Source organism: Phyllostomus discolor, chromosome 15 (genome assembly GCF_004126475.2).
Source record: "Phyllostomus discolor isolate MPI-MPIP mPhyDis1 chromosome 15, mPhyDis1.pri.v3, whole genome shotgun sequence".
Lineage (NCBI taxonomy): Eukaryota > Metazoa > Chordata > Mammalia > Chiroptera > Phyllostomidae > Phyllostomus > Phyllostomus discolor.
In genome coordinates this window covers 16,589,948-16,612,083 of record NC_040917.2, presented here as the reverse complement: position 1 = coordinate 16,612,083, position 22,136 = coordinate 16,589,948, and the positions used below count along the sequence as shown (strand labels likewise).

The 22,136-nt window shown below is 45.4% G+C and overlaps 1 protein-coding gene across 2 annotated transcripts in view; it reads left to right on the top strand.

Annotated features, from left to right (window-relative positions):
* DISP1 (dispatched RND transporter family member 1) overlaps positions 1 to 22,136 on the top strand; it is a 143,530-nt gene that overhangs the window by 39,161 nt on the left and 82,233 nt on the right. The window contains exons 2-3 of one of the 2 annotated variants that reach the window (XM_036016114.1): positions 8,760 to 8,823; positions 9,610 to 9,675. In XM_036016114.1, the coding sequence (XP_035872007.1) occupies positions 9,627 to 9,675 (49 nt within the window). In that variant the 5' untranslated portion in view covers positions 8,760 to 8,823; positions 9,610 to 9,626. Of the gene's footprint in view, positions 1 to 8,759; positions 8,824 to 9,609; positions 9,690 to 22,136 lie in introns of those variants that run through there. The other variant, XM_036016115.1, reaches the window with a different exon arrangement.

Genomic DNA, 22,136 nt, shown 5'->3' with positions numbered 1-22,136 from the left:
GCACGATACACCCACGCCAACTTGGAGACACAGCACTCAATACTTTAGAAACCAATTGTCTAGGGAGAAACCAGTGTGTTTGGAATGAGTTATAAATTCATTAGGAAAAAATTCCAGATTGACAGCATTTTGGGTTTCTTTTAAGCCTTTGAATAAGGCAGGCATGTCAGCGGATAACAAAGGAGTAATGTAGGCTTTCGGTATATATTTTTTTCTACTTGGCCAAAGACTCCAAGTTCATAACTAAAATCGTCATTCACATGAATCATCGTGACAACCTGAAGAATTTAAAACTCCTCTAGGGAAAGAAGATCCCCAAGCCACGCATTCTTTGCACATCTTGCCGTGTGCAAAAGTGGAGAGCAGAAAAACATTCCTTTGGAAAGAGCACTTCTTTCATCTCACCGCTGATAATTCTGACTTCAGAAATAAAACTCCATTTTCAAGGGCCTGGATTCCACTAGGAAGGAATCAAACCAAATTAACGCACACATGCCCCTTACTACCCCACCCCCCCAACACTTAAAAAAATACTGATAATCCACCCTGGCCAGGTAGCTCTGTGAGTTAGAGCATCGTCCTGATACTCCAAGGTTGAGGGTTCGATCCCTGGTCAAAGCACATACAAGAACCAACCAATGAACATATCAATAAGTGGAACAGCAAATCAATGTTTCTCTTTCCAGCTCTGTGTCTAAAAGCAGTAAGTAAATGAATGCTGGTAACCAATCCTGGTTTACTTAACGTGAGGAGCTTAACCAACACAGTGCCGCATACGTATTCATCAAAAGTAAGGAGAGTGCCCAGCACGTGCTAGACTCTGGGAGTACAAGAGTGAACATGGCACGTAAGGTCCTTGCCCTTGAGAAAAGCATACAAATGTCCACACGTGAATATCTATGCACGCACATATACATGCGTGTACTATGTGTGTTCACATCCAAGTAGGGGCAGGTGCAGTACAGAAATGGATAGGACTCAGAGGGAGTGAATTGCCCTTTAGAGCGCCATCTGCAGTCATCGGGTGGAAAAAGAGTCCGCCACGAGTCCTGATGAACCCGTTTTCTGGGTTCTAACGACGAAGTCTGCGCAGGCCCTGACTTGCGGCCGTTCCCAGAAGCAGCAGCTCCAGCCATCCCAGGATGCGCGCGCCCTGACTGGTGACCTGCGCGCTGGAAACGAGCCCGTGCGGATGGATGACCGTGCAGGAGACGCCCACCACAGCCCAGACAGGGGACAGAAGCGGGACGAACTCTGCTTTTCATGACCCTGCGCTCCCCTGACTCCACAAGGCGCAACCGGAGAAGCGGATGCCCCGGTCGGTCGGGCCCCGTCTCAGAGCTGTGCCTGAAGTCCGCTCTCCAAGGGGTACTGTTTGGACTCGACCCATGCAGGCTGCCCCTGCTTTATTCCGGCCATGAAATGGAGGGCCTCCGTGGCCCGCTTTCGGCTGCTTAGAGAAGCACCGTGTTTTGCTTTTATTGTGTAGCTATTTTGTTTTGTCGAGTTCGGTTAGTATTATGTCTACCCAGAAGACTGCTTGGAAACCTGAGGGTTAAGGGGATAAGTGGGGACACCCAGCTGCCTGCGATGAGCAGGGTTTGGGGGAACGGGGAGGGGAGGGCTTCTCTGGAGCAGGGACGATTCTGGTTGCTCATTCCACATGAACCATTCTCACACTTGTCTAGGGACAGGGAGCTTGGGGGGTCCCTTGGAGAGCCCTCGGGTGTGCTGTGGGTGTGGGTTTTCCAAAGGAGGGGGCTCTCTGCCCACCCCACCCTCCTTTCCCTGAACTAGGGAGCTGCTACTACTAGATACAGAGTGGAACAGAGAGCTTGGAAACAGTGCGTGAATTCTCGCTACTGTGCCATAGAACGTTCCGGAGTGACACTGTGTGGGTACCAACCCGGAGGACAAGTGACCTACCTCCTCACCCCGGCTCCCCTGTTCTTTTCTGCTTCTCCCGTTCCTCCTCTGCCCTTCTCACACTTTTGTGGGAAGGGAAATAGGGAAAAGAGCGGCAGCTCTTGAGGGCCACTCACTCTTGGGGAGTTACGGCAGACCCGTGCGCAATGGCGGGTTGACACAGTTACTGTGCAAATGCCCTGAAGGTTACGGCTCTTCAGTCTTCTAACCCAGTGGAAAACTCCATTGTCCTCGTTAAGAAGAATATGGATGGAAGTAGCCAACACACTGAATTACTTAGAAAGCAACATATTTTAGCCAATAATGAGCCCTAACCTTTACAGGATGAGCACATGGAAATCGTTACTGTGTACCAGCAGACAGGTCCCTGTCACCCCGCTTCCTCAGTCAAGGACCAAAGTCTTCATTATTCCAGGGCATTCCGATTCGGGCAGTTAATTTGGTTGCTAAGTGCTTTCCTGCCTGTTTGAGGAACATTTCGAGAAACGATTGCCTTCACTTTGTGGCGTGAAATGCTTCCTCCCTTTTAGTTCAGAATGAATGCTGCTGCCCACCTTTGGGAGATATTTTCACTATTTCAGAGTTTGGGTACTGCTAAGAGTCCCTTATTTCTTCAGCTCTGAAGGCACGCGATTTGAAGGCTTCCTACCTAATGGGACTGGAATTTTTGTCCAATTATAGGAGAGGCAAACTATCTTCTCCAGTTTCAGAAAAAGAATGCAGCTGCTTGCAAGGGGTCTAAACTAACAGGACATTTAATATTTTGAAAAATATGTCCTGGGGGGCCTAAGACTTTTCTGTTCAAAGAGATATTCAATTATTTCGCTTGGCAGCTCCAAGACGTGACTATTTTGAGCCCGCTCACCGTCATTTATTTTTTTTTATTGAGTTCCAGTGGAAGAACGGAAAACTTTATTCTGACATGTGTAGCCCTTTATTAGATCTCACATGGAAACCCGGGGCTGCAGCCGGCCACACGTGCCTGTGATCTGCAGAGGCACATTCCCCTTTCGGCGGGTCAGGGTTTAATTTTCAGAATTCGCAGCAAATAGCAGAGCCGCAGCCCGAACCCCCTCCGCCCAGATTCCTTCCGGCGCACATGAAACTAATCGGTCCAGGCTGCCTGGCTGCCGCTCCTGAGTAAGCCAGGTACGGCCGGTGACTGTTTTTAATTTTCCTCTTCAGAACTTAAAGGCCGTGTTTGCCTTTTTTCCCATGAGAAGCCAGTGATAATGTGCCTGAAACTCCAGCCACCGGGATGAGCGAGCCCACGCCCGCTGACGTCACTGGGCTCTGTGTCGGGGCCAGAGGAGGCAGACAGGAGCCCGATGACAGACACCATGCAGGGGAGGGCAGGCAGGGATAGGGGGCTGGGCGAGGGGGAGGGTGCTCGAGGGATCTGCCCCCACGTCTCTGAAGCTGGTGTCCCAGCCAGCAGCTATTTCCCGAGCCCAGATAGCCTTTGGTGCCGCTGGCCACGGTCGGAGTGTTGAAGGGGGTGGACAATACGTTTTTATGTTCATCAGAGTTCTTGTTACCTGAATAACGGAACGAGACTGGGGTGTCCCCAAGGGTGGGGATCTGGGTTCCACGCCTCATTGTCCCCGTGACAAAGAGTAAACTCTTAACTGTGAACTGAGTGACTCTGTTTGTGAAGAGATGAGCCAGTCTGTTTTGTTTGTCTACGACTTTTAATAGTGACGTAGTTTCCAACCTAAAGAGGAGTTATAAAATCGGCACAAGGAAATTCCATATATATAATATATATTTTATATATACACATATATATGGTTTACTGAAATTTACCAGTTGTTTGCTAAGTTGTAAATTTTTCTACATGTGCATAATGGTTTTCTGTACCATCTGAGAACCAGTTGCCAACATTGTACCCATTTTACCCCTAAATACTTCAGTATCTACTTCCTAAGAAGGGCATTCTCTTAAATTAAAATACAGCTCACTTATCAAAACCTGGAAATTCAGCTTTGATATAATACTGTTTTCTAGTCCATAGTTGTACAGATTTGTCCCTTGTCTCAATGGTACCTTCTATAGCTCATTTTTTTCTCAGTCCAGTGTCCAGTCCAAGGTCACACATTGCACTTAACTTTCCTGTCTAATTGTTCTCGTTTAATCTGGAATTGTTCTTTAGCCTTTCTTTTCCTTTTTGACCTTAACGTGTTTGGAAGAGTAGAGGTCAGTTACTTTGGAGAAGAACCCTCAATTTGCATTCATCTAATTATTAGATTGCCTGTCTAATGATCAGTTTGTCGCGATTCGATCGAGGTTCTGTGGTTTTGGAAGGAAGGCCACGGGAGGGAGGCGGGGTCCTTCTCGGTGGGTGGTGCCCATGAGACCAGTTTGCACAGATATTACTGGTTTTTTTACTTGGTTAAATGATATCCACCAGGTTTCTCCACTGTAAAATGACAGGTTTCCCTTTGCAACTAAAATGTAATTTGTGGGGAAATACGTTGAAACTGTAGGTATCTCGGTTCTCATCAAACTCTCACTCACTCCATGGTTGTAGCATCCCTTTTTCCATTTTCCACTTATTCGTTGGCCCTATATTCTAAGGAGCAGCTTCCTTTTTTAAAAAAAAATCTTTGGTTTTAATTTGTATTAGTTTGAACTCATAGATTCTTTCTTTATTCCAGGAGCTGTATTCCGTTCTGTCATTAATTATTTTGATTCCTGAATTATTCTAGATTTGTCCTGCTAGAGTCCCTACAAACTACTCCTGTTTTTTTGACATGCGTTCATCATTCTTTGAGAATTTCTTACTTTCCAGGTGTAATAAGATGTTCTAGGGGCTGCCTGGCCCTGGCCCTGGACTCAGCCTTGCTCTGAGGTGCCCTGGTTCCTTCTAGTGGAGAACGGCGCTTTGAACCAAGAGCTGGGTGCGCGGGGAGCTCGTTGCTGCTGCCAGCACGTCACTGGTGCTACAATCTCCCAGGTCTCCGGCCTCTCACACTGAGCGAGGAGATGCGTGTGTGTGTGTGTGTGTGTGTGTGTGTCTATACCTATGTCCAGATTAAGGTTCTGTGTCTAAATTAAGAGGTTCATAGTAATTATTCCAGATGAAACCCAGCACCCCATGATTCAGGCCAGTCTTCCCCCATATTTACAACTCCCGTCTCCAACAGCGAACAACGTGGCTTTACCACACTGTTTCACATCCCTAGTACCTTGTCCAAGCCTTGGCGTTAAGCGATACACATGTTTTAAGGGTTGCAATGAATGAGTAAATTCAGTAGTCACGGTGTTATCCCAGTCTGAATCCTCGCCGCTGAGGCCAGTGCCAAGCACGAGTGAGCTGTTGAGTAAAACTCGGTTGAACAACTGGTTCTCTTCTCTTCAATATCTTTATTTTTTACTTCCCAACCACATGAAACATGACTCCATCTGGGTACTCTTGTGTGTGTGTGTGTGTGTTTTTTACTATTTAAAGCATGATTCCAGTTAAATTACTCAGTGACCACAGCCAGTCCTTTTTGCAATAAGAAAAAATTATAAATAAAAATAAAATGGCAACCTAAGAAAAATAGTTTCTTTGTTTTGTCCCCAAGAAGCCCTTGGACGTGGGCGGCCCCACGGAACAGTTTTCGGGATCCCTAATGACAAAAACTGTGGCTTGCGGGGGTTGTCTGGCGCATTTTTCACTTTTGTCAGCTCTGGGAAAGTGAAATATGTTCTTCATCCGAATTCTCTTCCTATGCCCCTGCTGTCAAGGTCAGAAGTGTCTCCATTCACTGCTGCTTATTATTAAGCTGCTGTAAACAAGGAAGCTTGCAGATAACTTATGAGCCAGCGACTAGAAATTTCTGATGACCCGAAGGCTCCTTGCCCAATTGGATTATTAACTTGGGGAGGAATCTGGGGAGAACAGTGGGGTTTCGTTCACCTGCGCCCTCGGAGGTCAGAGACTGACACTCCAGGGCAGCCAATTAGGGATGTTACTTCTTGAAGTGGATTTTTTTTCTTAAACCTCAGGAAATGGGATCTATTTTTTTTCTCTCTGATGTAATTAAAACTCACAGCTTCTTGCTCATAAACTCTCAGTTTATCCCCAGAAACTCACTTAAAACTACTATATTTTTGCTTTTTTGATTTACCTGGAGAATGATAAATATGGTATATGCATTGTAACTTCTAATGCAGAAATCAAAGAAACAAGGCCTTTTACTACACATAACACAAAGCTTTAAGTTCAGCAAGACTTTCCACAAAATGAGCTTGGAATTCATTTTTGTTTTAAAGACGTTTTCCTTCAATGTGGCTTCTTCAACCCCCTATGGAAACACTGAGTGTAAGTTTTGCCCCGTGCTGATAAGGGGGTGCCAGGAGTCCGCATCTTTTAAAACGAATGGAAAACTCAAGACATTGGAAGCCCTTCAGTCTTGAAAGCCTTTCCTGTTTAAAGAAAAAAAAAAAACTAAGTGCCACTTTACATAAAGTCGTCTTCTTTTCTGAGACTACATTTTTGAGAGCAAAGTTCTATGGCCTCATGTCATTTACATATAGATGTATAGAGCTAAAGTCCTCCAAATTGTCGCTTAAAACATACTTTGGGAGTGGCAGTGGTGTCCCGTCAGGTTCCCTGCTGTCCAGTTGGTTTTATTGCTCCAGCATCAGCCTGGCATTGCTGAGTTCTCTCTCTCTCTCTCTCTCTCTCTCACACACACACACACACAATTAGCCGGTAGAGGCAGGTAGGTAGGTATACTGCCAAATTTCCAAAAATGTCTCTGTACTTTTAGCCAAGGTGATATTTTTGTTTTGTTTGGATTTTCCTTCAGGGCCCCCTGTTCAGTTTTATAACCGGGCATCTTCCTTGAGGAGAACGTCTCAGGAACATAACCACACGATGCGTAGTCATCCTTCGTGTGTGTGCATGTTTATATGTTTCTATATGCTGCGTGTACGTGCAGTGGAGTGAGCGTGGAGGACTAAGTAGGTGCTCACTTAATTTTCTCATGGAGTCGGATTTAGAAGAATTATTAACTCTTTGTTTATCACTCTGTTGTCTAATTTGTTACAGGAAGCATCTATCACTTTTGTTATGAAAGAGATCTAATAAACAGAAATTCAAATGAATCTGTAGCTTTGTGTATTCAGGGTTGTTTTTTAAGGAGCTCGGAACAGTGAAGTCATAGAATTTTTCATAGAAGAAAAATATGGATCGTCTGGCTACTACTGACTGGCTCAACCCTGGTAGTTTCTAACACTTTTAATTTGTTCAGTGATTAACATTGATACAGAAAGGAACATCTTGAAGATAATTTTTAGCTGTGCTTTCCTGGAGATCAAACTTATCAAATGCTCACATTCTTCATGCACATTATGCTATGCATTCTTCATCTGATTTTATTTCAGAAGTCTTCTGTAGTTGGCAATAAATTGACTGAACTAGTACAATCACCAGGGAAAGATGGATGCTGTTTCCATGTGAAACCAAGGCTAATAAATTCTCACCCTGCCTTTGATTGCATTAAGACTCAAACCTTCCTTGGCCAAGAAATGAACTGCTTAATGTAATTACAGTTTTCTTTTTAAAAGGGAATGAAATCAATTCTGTGCATTTTGTGAATTTTCATAAATTCTGAGGCTCAGAACCTTCAGTAACGACAAAGAAGAGTAAATGTCCTTGTATTTTTCCAACATTAGAGGCACCTCAGGCCCTGCATGGCTGTTTGTTTGCTTTAAATCACAGGTACTAATAAAAGAAAAATATTTTTGAATGTAAATATTTACTGGGAGTTTCTTAATCACAGGTTTCACAGAGCAGGGACAAAGCAGTGTTTCACATAAAATATGAAAACGAGTCAATGTAAAAACCCAAGAAAAATGCCAGTAAGAAGTTGAGTGTGTTTGGGATTGAGGAAACAAAATAACTAGCCTTTTTCTTAGTGAAGGCCTTTGAGCTCTTCTAGCAAGCTTTTATTTTTTTCGTTAAAGTAGCACCAAATGAGTATCTTTAAAAGACGGTGAGATGGTAACCAAGTGTTACATTTTAACAAGGGAATGCCTTGTCTCTGGGGAGCTGCAAAGCATGTGGAAACCGTGACCATCTGATCGAAAAGCTCACGATAATTTTAAGGATTAGTTGGTTCAGGCTACAAAAGAACAACCTCAATTATACGTGAAGGAGCACCCGTTAGGAAAAGTAGAGGGAGCTCATCTTCTCCTGGGTCTTCCCTACATTTGGAGAGATGTAACTTACAGGCAACTAAATTTGCATGGTAGCTTTTCAAATGAAACTATTCAAGTTGACTATGAAGAATTCCGACCATGTCTTATACCTACTATTATTATGGCTCTAAGTAAGAATTAGGTGATTGTCAGGTGAAAGGAAATCATTACCGCAGTTTACTAATTTGGGGAGTGGGTAAAGTGAAGATGGAAAATAAGAGCATTTTAGGCTTATAATGGTATGGGGTGGTGGGTCTTTTAGCTCGGGCCTTACATCCACGGAGGGCCTTCCATTTACATTTTTTTAAAAGATTTTATTTACTATTTTATTTTTAGAGAGGGAAAGGAGGGAGATAGAGATAGAGAGAGAGAAACATCAATGAGCGGTTGCTGGGGGCCCGTGGCCTGCAACCCAGGCATGTACCCTGACTGGGAATCGAACCTGTGACACTTCGGTTCGCAGCCTGCGCTCAATCCACTGAGCTATGCCAGCCAGGGCTTTAAATTTTTTACATTATTCCCAATTAAGGTCATCTATACAGTTGTATGGGTTTGTCATCACCTCTCTTAAAAAACACTAAACTATAAAATATATTAGAAATTATTTTAACTATTTTGGCTTTTTTATGTTCTTTTCCCAGGAGCACAAAAGAATGGAAATGGCCGGATCATCTCCTCACCTCTTTGAGGGGCAGAATATTTTAGGTAGGAAATAGCATCGGAAAACCTTCATTATAGATGCCTGCTCTAATGCACTAAAGGAGATTTGGATTTCGCCATCGAGTTTTTAAGATAGGTGTAGGATTCTCAAGTTTCTCCATCTCTTATCTGTAACTTTGTTTCTCCAGCCCGAGAGAAAGAGCCTGGCTGTCGTTAGAATGTATCTCCCTGTTTGTGCACACCTTGCAGACATAAAACGCAATGGTTTGAACTGGAGGCCGTTTGGTCTCCCAGGGGACATTTTTCTTGCAATGTCTGGAGACATTCTTGTTCTCACAGCTCAGGTGGGAGGGGGGTTCATGGCAACTAGTGAGTAGAGGCTGGAGGTGTCCTGGGTGTCCTGCCATACCCAGGACATTGGCTCCCACAAGGAAGAGGTCCACGGTCCCAGGTGCCCCCGGTGCCAAGACTGAGAAAAGGCGACGTAAGGTAGTCTCAGGATTGCTAGCCTGTGCCCCCGCGACTAGCAGATGTACCAGCGCAGATTTGACATTTGTGTGCGGTTTTCCCTTTAGCCTCATGGTGTTCGGCCAAAGCACTGCCTTCCCACGTTTATTGGGTTAGTGCTATCCTTCCCCAACCCCTTCCACACGCTTATGTTATTTATAATTCAGTCCTGTTTTTGTTCAGGGCGGGGTTTTGTTTGTTTGTTGTGAATGTGTGACTCGAGATGCTAAGGGTCAGAACAGTGCAAAAAGGGACCCTGGGAGAAGGGGGAATCCTTTTTTTTGAAAGTTCTCCCGATGACTCTGACGTTCACCTGCTTTTCAGAACCGCTGGCCTAGCTCATGGGCTTCGGAGTCGGACCCGAATTTAAATCCGGTTTCTCCGTCTCAGGTACGTGGCGTTGGGTAAGTCCCTTTCCCTCTCGCACCCCCCGACTTCTGCCTCCAGGGGCTGTTGTTGTGAGGATGGGCAGGTGCACACACAGAGTTCACCTCCGTGCCAGCCCGAAGGGGCCCGGGCGATGGCTGTTTCCATTCCCCCAGACACCCACGAGGCCACTGGTCCCCGTGCGGCTGCGAGGTGCGGAGGCACTGGGCCCCTTCCTCCCTCGTGTGTGTGAGGAGTTCTCATTTCAGGGGGCTCGCAGTGGTCTTGCAGAAAACACAGCGACCACTTGTTACATCGATCTGCAACGTAAGAGGGTAAGATGAGAATGGCTCACGGTTTTTGCGGAAGCCTTTCCCTAGAAAGCCTCACTGATGCAGACTATGTAAGCATCTCTCAGTGAACTTTCATGGTAAAAGTACGTGGAGAGGACCAGATAGCACCACGTCTCTGGTTCTCTCAGGCATGAGTCCTTTCAGGCTTTTGAAAATGAACGGGCATGAGACCACCTGAGGCTGGATTCGCCAGCCCCAAGGCGCCCGCTGCCGCAGACAGGCGCTCCGCGCGCTTCGGTACTAGACGTTTGAGTGGCGGTGCTGCCTCTGTGCGTGTTCAGAACAGCGTCTCTCACTTCTGGTGTGTGTGCACGCCAGCAGTGCCGGGAGGGGTCTCGTTCAAAAGCAGATTCTGAGTCAGTGGGGCCGGAGCGGGGCCCGAGAACCTGCATTTCTAATGAGCTCCCAGCAGGTGCGGCTGGCTGTGGGTCTCACGTGAGTGACAAGGGTTTATCGGACTGGCTTTGAAATCGTACTTTCTGGCCTCAAATCCCAGTGTTTCGGCTTCTTAGAGATGAGCCTGTTATCGGTGACTCAGTTCACTGCCTGTGCATCTGGTGCTTTGAGTTATTCGCTGCTGACGTCACCCCTTCGTAGCGTTTGGACATTTTAAATGGATACTCAGTAGGGGAAGACAGACCTCGAACAACTAATGGGCGGAATCAAGAAACAGGTGTCGTGAGAATGCAGTTAAAGATGACTCGTCTCGTTTGCGATCTGCGTGTCATTTGTGAGAGTTTCTCCCCAGCACCAGGTGCCTCGGTGACCTGCACGGAGACCCGGGCTTGCAGGTCCCTTTGTCCCAAAGGGTTGGATCAACATCTGGAGGAAAACATGTCTAATAACACTGTTCTCACTCTATTAGTACATTAGTAGTTAATAGTTTTAGTGAAGCAATTTTGGGGCCATTAATACATCAGTAGAATGGTTACTTTCATGCATTATTTATTTCATGTGTTTTATGATTTCTGCTTTGTGTGTGTTTGCATGTACCTGGCGTCTTGGTGTAGAAAGACACTTCTGTAATTTACACTCCAGAATGGGGGCGAGGACAGCTTTGGCCCGGAGGGCGGGACCAAAAAGCTGCGAGTCCACTGGTGTTCGGCACGGAAAAGACGGCTTTTTTTCTGAAAAGTCACTGAGGGCCGATGTGAACAGCTCTGGGGAGAAAGGCCTTTCAGGGTTACCCCTCCAACTCAGATCGGGGGCCTGATTCCCAGATCCCTTTTCTGTCCCTGCGCTGCGTTTTTTCTGACGCGGAGGACAAAGAGCAAGGCTGTGGGGGACCTGAATTGGGGGTGCCCAGGGGGCCAAGGTGACCGGAGGCGGAGCTGCGATCCGAGGTGTATTAGGTGACACGCCCGACCGTCCGCTGTTAGACTCAGGTATGCACGCACTCAAAACTGTTTACTGAGCGGCCTGCTCTGCACGTTAAAATGACATTGGAGAAGCCAACGGAGCACCCAGACTTATTTGCGGACAAAGCTCCAGAGACCGTACAGAGTTTCGATTGCTCTGGTGGATAATACCTGTGTTTCTTCCTTTTGGGGGGATTAGCTGAGCACAGGAGATAGCTGAGTACTGTGGTGGCTGGCCGGGGGCCAGCCCTTTGAAGTTCCTCCCTGGCAGAGACTAACCCTGTCACTTCCAGCGGTAACGGGGAGCTGGCGTGGACTTTGAAGTCAGAACTGCTTTGAGAGAGCGTCTTAGCTGCCTTGCCTTTGAAGCAGTGACTCGAGGCAGCCTCCGCTTACCTGGGGCCACTCATCTGACCTAGGAAGCCTAGGAAGAAAAGTCCTTTGCCAAAAGGGACTTGAAAATAGCTCCCAGTGATCTGAAACGTTACGTCTGCAGAGAGAGTTTCCAGAGAGATCAGTTGGCATTAATCTGGTTTACCTAAAGGCAGAGGATTAGCTGTTCAAAAACGGTTCCTTCTGGGAGTTTGCAGGTCGATGGAATGCAGCTCTCTGAATTCTTTGGGCGTGTTTAATGCAGACATTTCTGGGAAGGGCCAGCTCACTGCTAAATGCACAACTGTCCAAAACACAAAGTGTGTGCTGGAGAGATTTTTTTAAAAGCCAGCTATAGAGGATTTGGAGTGGGGAGCGGAGAGTCCAGAGGCTGAGGCATCGGTTTCAGGGACAGCAGGCTATCAGATTTCCTCCACGATGTCAGGTCAGTGGGGATCTGGAAGCAGAAGGCTGGTGTGTGTTAGCCCCGTCCCCCTTAAAGTGTTGCTTGTTGAGGCAGGCGCATTTCTGAAATATTTGCTTGTATACCTGAACTCCGAGCCCGTGTTTTCCTGGCTGCTCGTCGCCCTCTGGGTTGGCCGTGATTCTGGTCACTGCCAGAGCGTCTGGGCGTGTCTCGGGCCATTGACACTAAAAAAACCCACCAGGGTGTCCTCTCGTCCCATTACTCTTAGATTCATGGATTTCCATTAAATTCATTGTTGGTTTCACGCGTACCAGGTTCCTGAACTGGGTCATTATTTATAAATATCATTGTTTTAAAGTTTAACCTTGTTTTACTTGTTGATTCCATTTTTTTTTTAAACTAAGCCAAAAAAATCTCTCACATCACACCCCCGGCCTCTGGCAACCACAAATCTGTTCTCTGTATCTATTAGCTTGGCTTATTTATTTGGCTTTTTAGATTCGCATACTAGAGAGATAGCATGGTATTTGTCTTTCTCTGTCTGACTTACTTCGCTTAGTGTCATGCCTCCAGGGTCCATCCGCGAGGTCCCAGATGATAGGATCCCATTCTTTTTTATGGCCGAATAGCGTTCCGTTGTATGAGTGTGCGTGTGTGTGTGTGTGTGTGTGTGTACACATGCCTCCCACACTTCCTTTGTCCATCCAACCCTGGATGGACATCTAGGTTGTTTCCATAACTGACCATTGTGAACAGTGCTGCAGCTGACACGGGGGTCCATGCGTCTTTTGCAGTTAGCATTCTCGTTTTCTTTGCATACACACCCAGAAGTGCCATTTCTGGGTCGTATGCTAGTTCAGGGATCAGTTTTTTGAGGAAGCTCCCTAGTATTTTCCACAGTGGCCGCACGGTTTACGTCCCCACTAGCAGTCCCAAGGCTTCCCCTTTCTCCCCATCCCTGGCAACACTTGTTATTTCTAGTGTCGTTGGTGAAGGCCATTCCGACAGGTGTGAGGTGGTGTCTCATTGTGGCTTTGATTTGCATTCCCCCGGTGAAGAGTGGTGGGGAGCATCTCTTCATGTGCCTGTTGGCCGTCTGCGTGTCTTCTTCGGAAAAATGAGATGCTCTGCCCATTTTTAACCAGATTTTTTTTGTGTGCTTGCTTTTGAGTCGCATGATTTCTTTGTATGCTTTGGATATTAGCCCCTGGTCAGATACAGGATTTACATACAGGAGTTGCCTTTTCATCTCGTTGATGGTTTTCTTTGCTTTATTCTTTATAAATATCACATTAGTTTTGTTTTTAGTGTTTATGTGTTCAAGATAACAGTATGTTTAAGAGTGGAAAGAGAGAGGCTGTCCCCCGGAGCAGGTTGGAGTGGGGTTAGAGGTCGTAACAGCAGAGCGCTGGCTCGGCCGCCCTGTCCTCACGTGGTTGTGTCAGTCGCTAATCTGGGTCCTTAATCGTGGCTGCAGATCAGGGACTCGTGGGTCCTTGGCTACCAATCCCGAAGCAATGACCGTGGAACTTTAAGAAGTTCACCACTTGGGGTGGATTTGCAGAGTAGCTCTACCGGGATGTTAGGAGCAGGTTGGCATTTCATACCAGTCGCTCCACTGAAGACCACGTCTAGGAGGCGGTAGCTTCACAGAGTCTCACAGCAGTTCCGGCGAGGCCCTGCGAGGGCTCCCGCCACGCACTTCCAAGTGCTGGCGTGCAGTGGGGACTGTGGCCCTCTGGGAACTTTTGATTTTTAGACGTACTGGTCACTCATAAGAAGCATCCCAAGTGAGATAGAGGCTGGCTACTCCCTGGCCCTGAATGAGAGGGAGCAAATTTATATTTATACACGCACACATACGTATATACACATGCAGAGTGTATACTGAACAAATAGAAAAGACCTTCAGACTATTGTGTGTGCTGGACAAGCCAATCCCAGGAAGTAAAGAATTTCTAAAAGTAAACTTTTCAGTGGTATTTTTAAAAAGTTTTTAAATTTATTTTTAGAAAGAGGGGAATGGAAGGAGAAAGAGAAGAGAAACATCAGTGTGCGGTTGCCTCTCTTGCACCTCCTACTGGGGACCTGGCCTGTAACCCAGGCATGTGTCCTGACAGGGAATTGAACCCAGGAACCTTTGGTTCACAGGCCGGTGCTCAATCCACTGAGCCACACCAGCCAGGGCTCAGTGGTATTTTCACTGACTGAAAAGAGTTAAAGTTCTGCTTTTGGTAAATCTTTGCTCTGGAGCTAGGCCATGCTGCGGGTGGGGCAGTATGAAAATGATAGAAATTCCAATGTCCAACATAAAGAGAGAGTTGTCTTTAAATCTGAGCTGTCAGTGTTTTTACCAGAATGTGTTCTGATGACAGAATGAAATCTACTGCGCAGTGGGGATGACAGGCACAGCAGAAAGTGCTGGAATCCCCCTTGATTTCTCCCTCAGACTGGGAGCGAGCACCCGCATCTCCCTAAACATCAACAGGGCTAACTTCTGTCAGAACCAGGAAAACTTCACGCTTCCTTTTTAAATCATTTTTCTGACAACCTTATATTGAGGAGCTGATAATGTCCAGTTAGCTGTGTCTTGTTTCCTACTTGAAAGACTTTCTAAGAGATTGCTTAGCATATTTAGTTGTTTCTAACTTGCAACAATTAAGATACTTTTTTCTGAGAATCTAATTTTTAAAAAAATACATTTTGTGCTTTAGTGTAGGTTTTGTATTTCTGATTAGGATATATTTTGGGAAAGTGTGTTGGAATCTTTTCTGAAGTCAAGCATTTTTAAGTTAAGAACGAGGGAAGAAAATACCCTTAAAATCTGAGTAAGCTGGTATTAAATAAATTGATATTTAAGCCCTTGAGCGCCAGGGTTTTGCTGGTGTCCAGTTACCTTGCACGTCTTATGTCTCGTCTGGCGAACTGATTGACCGTGAGAGGGGATCTGTTTTCCCCAAATAAGGGCTGCTCTGCAGTCCCTGCGGAGCTCCTTCAGGGATTTTCTGCTTCAAGGAGCGGACAGTGGCCCTTGGGATGCTGTCGCATTGGTGATACTGTTTTGCTTCCAAAGGTAAACTTTTCCTCGGTTTGTCATTCTCCCCATGTGACTGTTTCTCTCCCAGCCGTAGCCGTACATTGTAACTATGTGCAGTGCAGATGCTTTGGGGCCAAGGCTACGAGAAACATAGAAAAAGGAAAATGCCCATCACATTGAAGACATAGGTTCATGGGTGCAAATAGTTTTTAAAAATGTCTTTTTTTTAAAGATTTTATTTATTTATTTATTAGAGAGAGAAGGGAGGGAGAAAAAGAGAGAGAGAGAGAAATATCAATGTGTGGTTGCTGGGGGCCGTGGCCTGCAACCCAGGCTTGTGCCCTGACTGGGAATCGAACCTGCAATACTTCGGTTCGCAGCCCGCACTCAATCCACTGAGCTACGCCAGCCAGGGCTTAAAAATGTCTTAACATAGCTCCTACTACCTCAGCAATATGCAACATTCCAAGGAAGACAACTTTCGTCTTTGACAGTCTTGAGGGAAACTTTCTCCCAGCCTTTTCCATTGCGCTGTTTCAGAGCAGAAACCTGAAGGAAGAATGTGATGGAAAGTTGTGTCTCTTGCCTGAAATCACCTGGGGATCAGCCGTAGCCGAGAGCTGTGCCGTGTGAGTTCTTTTGCTGGCAGAAGAGTTCACGGCGGGGGGGGGGGGGGGGGGGGGGGGGGGGCAGGGAGATAAAGATGCCCGTGAGAAGTGTTCCCGTGTGGGATGTGCGTCCTTTCTCCAGATCCCAAACGGTGGCAAAAGCAGGAAAACAGGGACAGTGAATTCAAGTTTAGCAACGTAGGAGCCCACTGACATCCAGCCCGAGTCCTGGGCAGGGAATGCTGCCCGGAGTCACAGGTTACAATGGATATTTCTGGAAACCTCGATGTGAGCGTGTCAGGGAGAAGGGTTCACAGCCAGTCGTGCTGGTGGCTGCTGCCCTGTGAGCGTGCATTCCTTAGCCCTGTCTGCTGCTACGAGTGATTCACTCGTGCAAAAAAGAAAGGATTAATAAGGTTATTCACACAGGATACTTTGTAGGATTCCAGTAAGTGCTGTTTCAAGAAATAACAAGTTCTGACAGCAAAATAAATTCTTCAATTGGGGATTTGGACGTGGATTCTGTGTCATGTGCCTGACCTCGCTAGGGGATCCACGTTACATTACTCAGATACTGCCCACTGAAGGTCACGCACGGTTTCACGTGTGTGCTGTTTGCTGCAGACCACAATTATGTGTGCACACTTTGGTGGGAGAAGTGCAAGGAGGAGGTGTGAGTGTGTTTGTGGGGTGCTCCCACGTGAAATCAGAGACTGATCTATGGAGTCTGAAGTAACAAAGTAACATTGACTTTAATAGCCACACCAAAATCGGGTGAGCAAGTAATTGTCTTGGTCAAAGAGGAAATGAGCGCAAGTGAAGCAAAGTATACCCAAATGTCCAACCCGCAGATCAGACCGTCTGTACTAAGCACATTGTTTCTATCCTGGAGTGCTTGTCATCAGCCGAAGGTGAGGACTCTTACTATTTTGTATGTCTTAACATTTCGTTTAAAAATGGGTACTTTTAAGCCCTGGCTGGCGTAGCTCAGTGGATTGAGCGTCGGCTGCGAACCAAAGTGTCGTAGGTTCGATTCCCAGTCAGGGCACGTGCCTGGGTTGCAGGCCATGACCCCCAGCAACCACACATTGATGTTTCTCTCTCTCTCTCTCTCTCTCTCTCTCTCTCCCTTCCCTCTCTAAAAAATAAATAAATAAAATCTTTAAAAAAATGGTACTTTCAGACAGCAAATATTGGTGGTATCAATCTTTCAGTTGCCAAATGATTTTTACTGTACATTTATGTTAATGTTCATTTCATGTTTTCTGTTATAAGATGTCTGTATCAGGTACATATCATATTTTTATATGTTACTGAAATCGTAATGTATAATTTTTGTCACAGTATCTTGGTTGATAATAAATAGCAAGCCATGCCTTTATTATTAAACAACTTGTGTTACAGAAAGCCTCTGAAACTTTTAGTATGACCTTGTTATGAAAAAGTTATTCACTGTGTATATAATTATTGTCACTCATTATTTAAAAGCACAAACATTAGGTATTATTTAATACATAATGTATCCACCCATTTGTCAACGTTCATCGAACTGTATGTTGAAAATGTGTACATTTTACTGTGTGTAAATTATACTTAAATGAAGTTGAAAAATAAGGACATGATGAAATTTTTAAAAACATAATTAAATTCCTGTTAGCATCTAGTTTTGTATATTTTAAAAAAAAACATTTCCCAGTTAATTTATGGGGCGTTGTCCTGTATTTCCAAGATGCTTTATTAAGCTTTATAGGAGGCAATTCAGCGAACCTGTCATGAATGATTTAATTTTGCACTTAATAGTCCGGTTAAATCCCGAAATAATGAGGCAGGCCCATTCCCTCCGGGAAACATTGTTTAACATCCACAGCTTTCACTTTTCATTCGAGTGATTTATATTTTTAAAATACGCACCAGCTTTATGATATTTACTTTTCTGTACTTTCAGAGGCTGAAGCACTTGGTGCCTTATTTCACCTACACATGGCTTCAAAACTGGAGTGTGTTCATTTTGGCCTTTCTTCCAAAAAACACTCCACGTGTAATTGGAGTCATAAGACTATGTCTTCTTCTGCATCAGTCTTAAATCTTCCAAGTCAGCGGTGAGGCTCTGCTGTCACTCTGGGCATCTGCTCTGTGTTTCGAGGTGCTGCAGGTGGATTACTGCCACCTGACCCTCACTGGCCGTGTTCTTTGAGAAGAAACATAAGCTTTCTGGTTAAATCCTCTGATTTCTGAAGTTCTGGGCCCTTTCTCAGGAATTACAGCTTACCGTATATGCAAGAAAGTTAACTGCAGGGACATAAACATTGTTTTGAGTGGGAAAAGTCTGCACGAGCTGATGCATTATAAAAGTTGAAGCCGGTATCAGAATGTCTTGTTCAGAGGGGGTCAGGAGAATTGTTTTTCTAAAGACTGAGGTCATACAGCAAGCAGGCTGTTGGGGAAGGGAGCACGATTATTGAGGTATCGACTTCGTTTTCATGGGGCGTAGAGTGTTGTTTAGAGCGTAGACGCGATTCTGTGGAGAAACAAATGGGAAATTCTCACATAATTCGTACCTCTTGAAGCCCTCTTACTGAATTTTCAGTTTAATAAGAACAAGAATAATTATTTCAATGAAGGAAATGTGTAATTGTTTAAAGTATTTTCAGTGGTGGTGGTATTATTTCTATTTTTAATAGGTAATGTGTCTTGGTGCATTAGGGGTTTGGTTACATTACGTTACTTTCATTCCCTTACATCTGCTGTGGGTCTGAGCTCAGCTTTTTAATTAAGTTGAATTAAATGATAAAGTTACGTGTTTGGACCCTGATCTAGTTTATCTAAGCACACAACTGACACGGAGTTAGTTTAACTTTTGTGATATCTGATCTGTAATGTTTCTGGAGAAAAGACTTAAATATCTTTTTAGAAAATAAATTGTAGACTCCTTTTTAAGAAGCTTCCCTTTGAAATAACACTTTATATGAATATGGTCCTTTACCTTTTCCAGTCAATGTCTACAGCAAGGCCTTGAGAACACCAAAGTTCACAGAAATTGTGTCTAATACGGTCTTCCCACGTGGGTGTGCTGTCTCCTGAAATTTTCGACTTGTTGGTTTTAGCGGGCGAGTCAAGAAAATTGAGTCTGAGATTCTAACGCTAAGAGGATGTTTGCAACAGTTTTAAACGTTCTTTGCCTGCAGTGTCTGCCTGAGAAAGTTGGAACCTGTCTTAGGGGATGAGTTATCACCTGTGGCTTCCAAGGCAGTGAAATGATTACGAGGAATGAAATAATATGTGCACTGTATCCTATGGGCTCCAGTATGCAGAATGAAATCTTTATTGTAATTATATGTCCCCATCTCAAAAGGTGAGGCTCTTATTTTATGTTACATTATTTGATTTTTTTTAAAGATGTTATTTATTTATTTTTAGAGAGGGAAGGGAAGGAGAGAGAGAGAGAGGGAGAGAGAAACATCAATGTGCGGTTGCTGGGGTTCATAGCCTGCAACCTAGACATGTGCCCTGACTGGGACTCGAACCTGCGATGCCTGGATCACAGCCCATGCTCAATCCACTGAGCTACGCCAGCCAGGGCTACATTATTTGGTTTAAAGGAATAAGATAATTTAACCAGTGCAAGAGGAAATATAATGTTAAGTAGTACTACATAGAGCTGTCTGTTGCCTTAATCCAGTTTTACAAAAAACAAAAGCAATTGTCTGTTTTTAACATCCCCCTAAAGGTTTCTGACTTTGAGTTCAAATGACTTTACTATTAAGTTTAATAAAAGGTATAATGTTATGTGATGTATAATTAGGCAAATTAGTAAGATTAATTAGAGCAAGTAACATTCAGGTAGTTTAGTTCTTAAAATCCCAACAGGCTTACGTGTAACTTTTTTTCATGCGCATTAATCCTCAGTATCGAGACTGGGTGCGCAGTGGCGAAGAGTCCGGAGCTCCGCACTGGGACTCCTTGCGTGTCCGTCTGGCGGTTTCCTCGCGGTGTGACTCCGCCAGCCTCCGCTGCCTCGCTGATGAAATGGCAGTGACCCCACCACTTGCCTCTTGGTGTCCGAATGAGCGCTGAATGAGGCGACACGTGTGAAGCGTTAGTTACGTCCCACATACACCAGCGCACGGTCCGCTTAGTTTGGATTGTCCGTGTCAGCAGATGAGATCCATAAAAAAGAAAATGCGGTTGGTGAGTGCTGTGCACACTTTGGCGTCCCTGCACGCTCACTCTGTTGATTCTCAGCGCTTCTGTTCCCTCCTTCTGCTGGAGACGCTGTCGAGGGATAAATTCATCAGAGTACGGCAGTAGTGTTCCTCAGCAGATCTGCCAACTGGATAATATATAGCTGGATCGTCTGAGAGGCTGGCACTTGGCTGTAGTTAGTTATGCTTTACATTAAAGCAGCAACAACCAGCATAACCCAGAACATCTTATTTATTTATTTATTTATTTTTAGAGAGGGAAGGGAGGGAGAGAGAGAGAGAAACATCGATGTGCGGTTGCTGGGGGTCATGGCCTGCAACCCAGGCATGTGCCCTGACTGGGAATCGAACCTGCAATGCTTTGGTTCGCAGCCCGAGCTCAATCCACTGAGCTACGCCAGCCAGGGCTACCCAGAACATCTTTTTTAAAAAAATGCAACTTTATTTTTCTGGAGCAGTTTTAAGTTCCCAGCAACATTGAGAGGGTACGGAGATTTCCTATATACCCCGTCACTCTGCACATGCACAGCCCCCCCCAGCACCCCAGAGTGGGGCATTTGTTAGGGATGGTGAGCCTGCATCGGCCCATCGCCACCCGCCAGAGCCCATCGTCTTCATGAGGGCTCACTCTCCGTGCCATCCGTTCCGTGGGTGCGGGCAAGTGTGAGATGACGTGCCTTCATCACTGCAGCCTCCCACGGAGCATTTCCCCCACCCTCAAGGTCCTCTGGGCTCCGCCTGCTCATCCTGCCCCACCCCCGCGACTCCCGGTAACCACGGCTTGTTTTACTGTCTTCAGACTTTCGCCTTTCCCGACATGTCATGTCGTTGGAACTGTGCAGCACGTAGCCTTTTCAGACTGGCTTCTTTCGCTCAGGAATATGCAGTCCAAGTGCCTCCCTGTCTTTTCACGGCCTGATGTCTCCTTCCATGTGAGTGCTGAGTAGTGTGACGCGGTCTGCACGTACCACAGTTTATTCGTCCATTTATCTACCGAAAAACATCTTGGTTCCTCCCAGGGCATACTTTTGAGGCAGAATAAAAACTCACCTGGAAAAATAAAATAAGTCACTGTGGAAGCAGTGCAGTATGACCTCAGCCGATTGCAGTGTGATCCCGATTAAGTTAGCTGTGGTCTCACTGTAAACTGTGATCTCAACTAATATTACACGAGCAGAGCGGTGCCTGAGAGCTGAAGTCAGGGGCTTTGTCTGGAAACCTGGGCGGTCGTTCAAGGGAGGTGTAGGGCCAGGAGAGGTTTTAGATTCGTTTTTGTTCGGTTTGTTATTTTGAAAATAGGAAAATAAGAGCCTATCTGTAAGCTGATGGGAATGATCCAGCTGAGGGGGAAATTTTTACGAGACGATGTGAATTATTTGGCAGTGTTCCTCGGCAGGCGGGAGGGAGTGGACTCGAAGACGTAGGTGAAGAGGTGAGCCTGGGAAGCAGAAGTGAGAACCGTTGGTTTTTAGAAACAGGTCCGACGGCAGGAACAAATCCGTGTGCAGCTGCCGGTGGCTGCGGAGCTGTGGTGGCGGCCAGAGGGGGAGTTCGGTTCTGACTGCCTGTGTGTTTCTCCGTGGAGCGCACAGCCAGGGCATCAGCCCAGCGTGAGCGTGGAGGAGTACTTGTCAGAGGTTTAAAGAGCCAGGGGAAGGTGTGGAATAGTCATTTAAAAGAAAAATAGGAAGTATTAACAGCGACTAGAGACAAAAATAGGTTTCCTCCAGAGAGTGAAAAGTTAAGACTGACAGCACACTTCTTAACACGCGCCAGAAGGCCGTGGAATAAGATCTGAAGGAATCGATGAAGAGTAAGAGTGAAAAGAAGACATTTTGGGGCCTGCAGAGACTGAAGATGTATATTGTTCATAGATTTTTGCAGAAAGAACTACAAAAGGATGTGCTTCAGCTACAAGAAAGTTGAACCCAGATGCAAAGTGTGAAATGCAAGAATCAATATGAGCACTTTGCTAGAGGGGTACTTTGCTATATATAAATAAGCACTCATTGTAAAAAGTAAATATTAAAATGTAAAGTTGTGTATTTAAATATATCTACCAATACAATAATGGGAATGATTTGGAACACATGTTTCAAGATAACAAAGTGCTTAAGTTGTGTTTTTC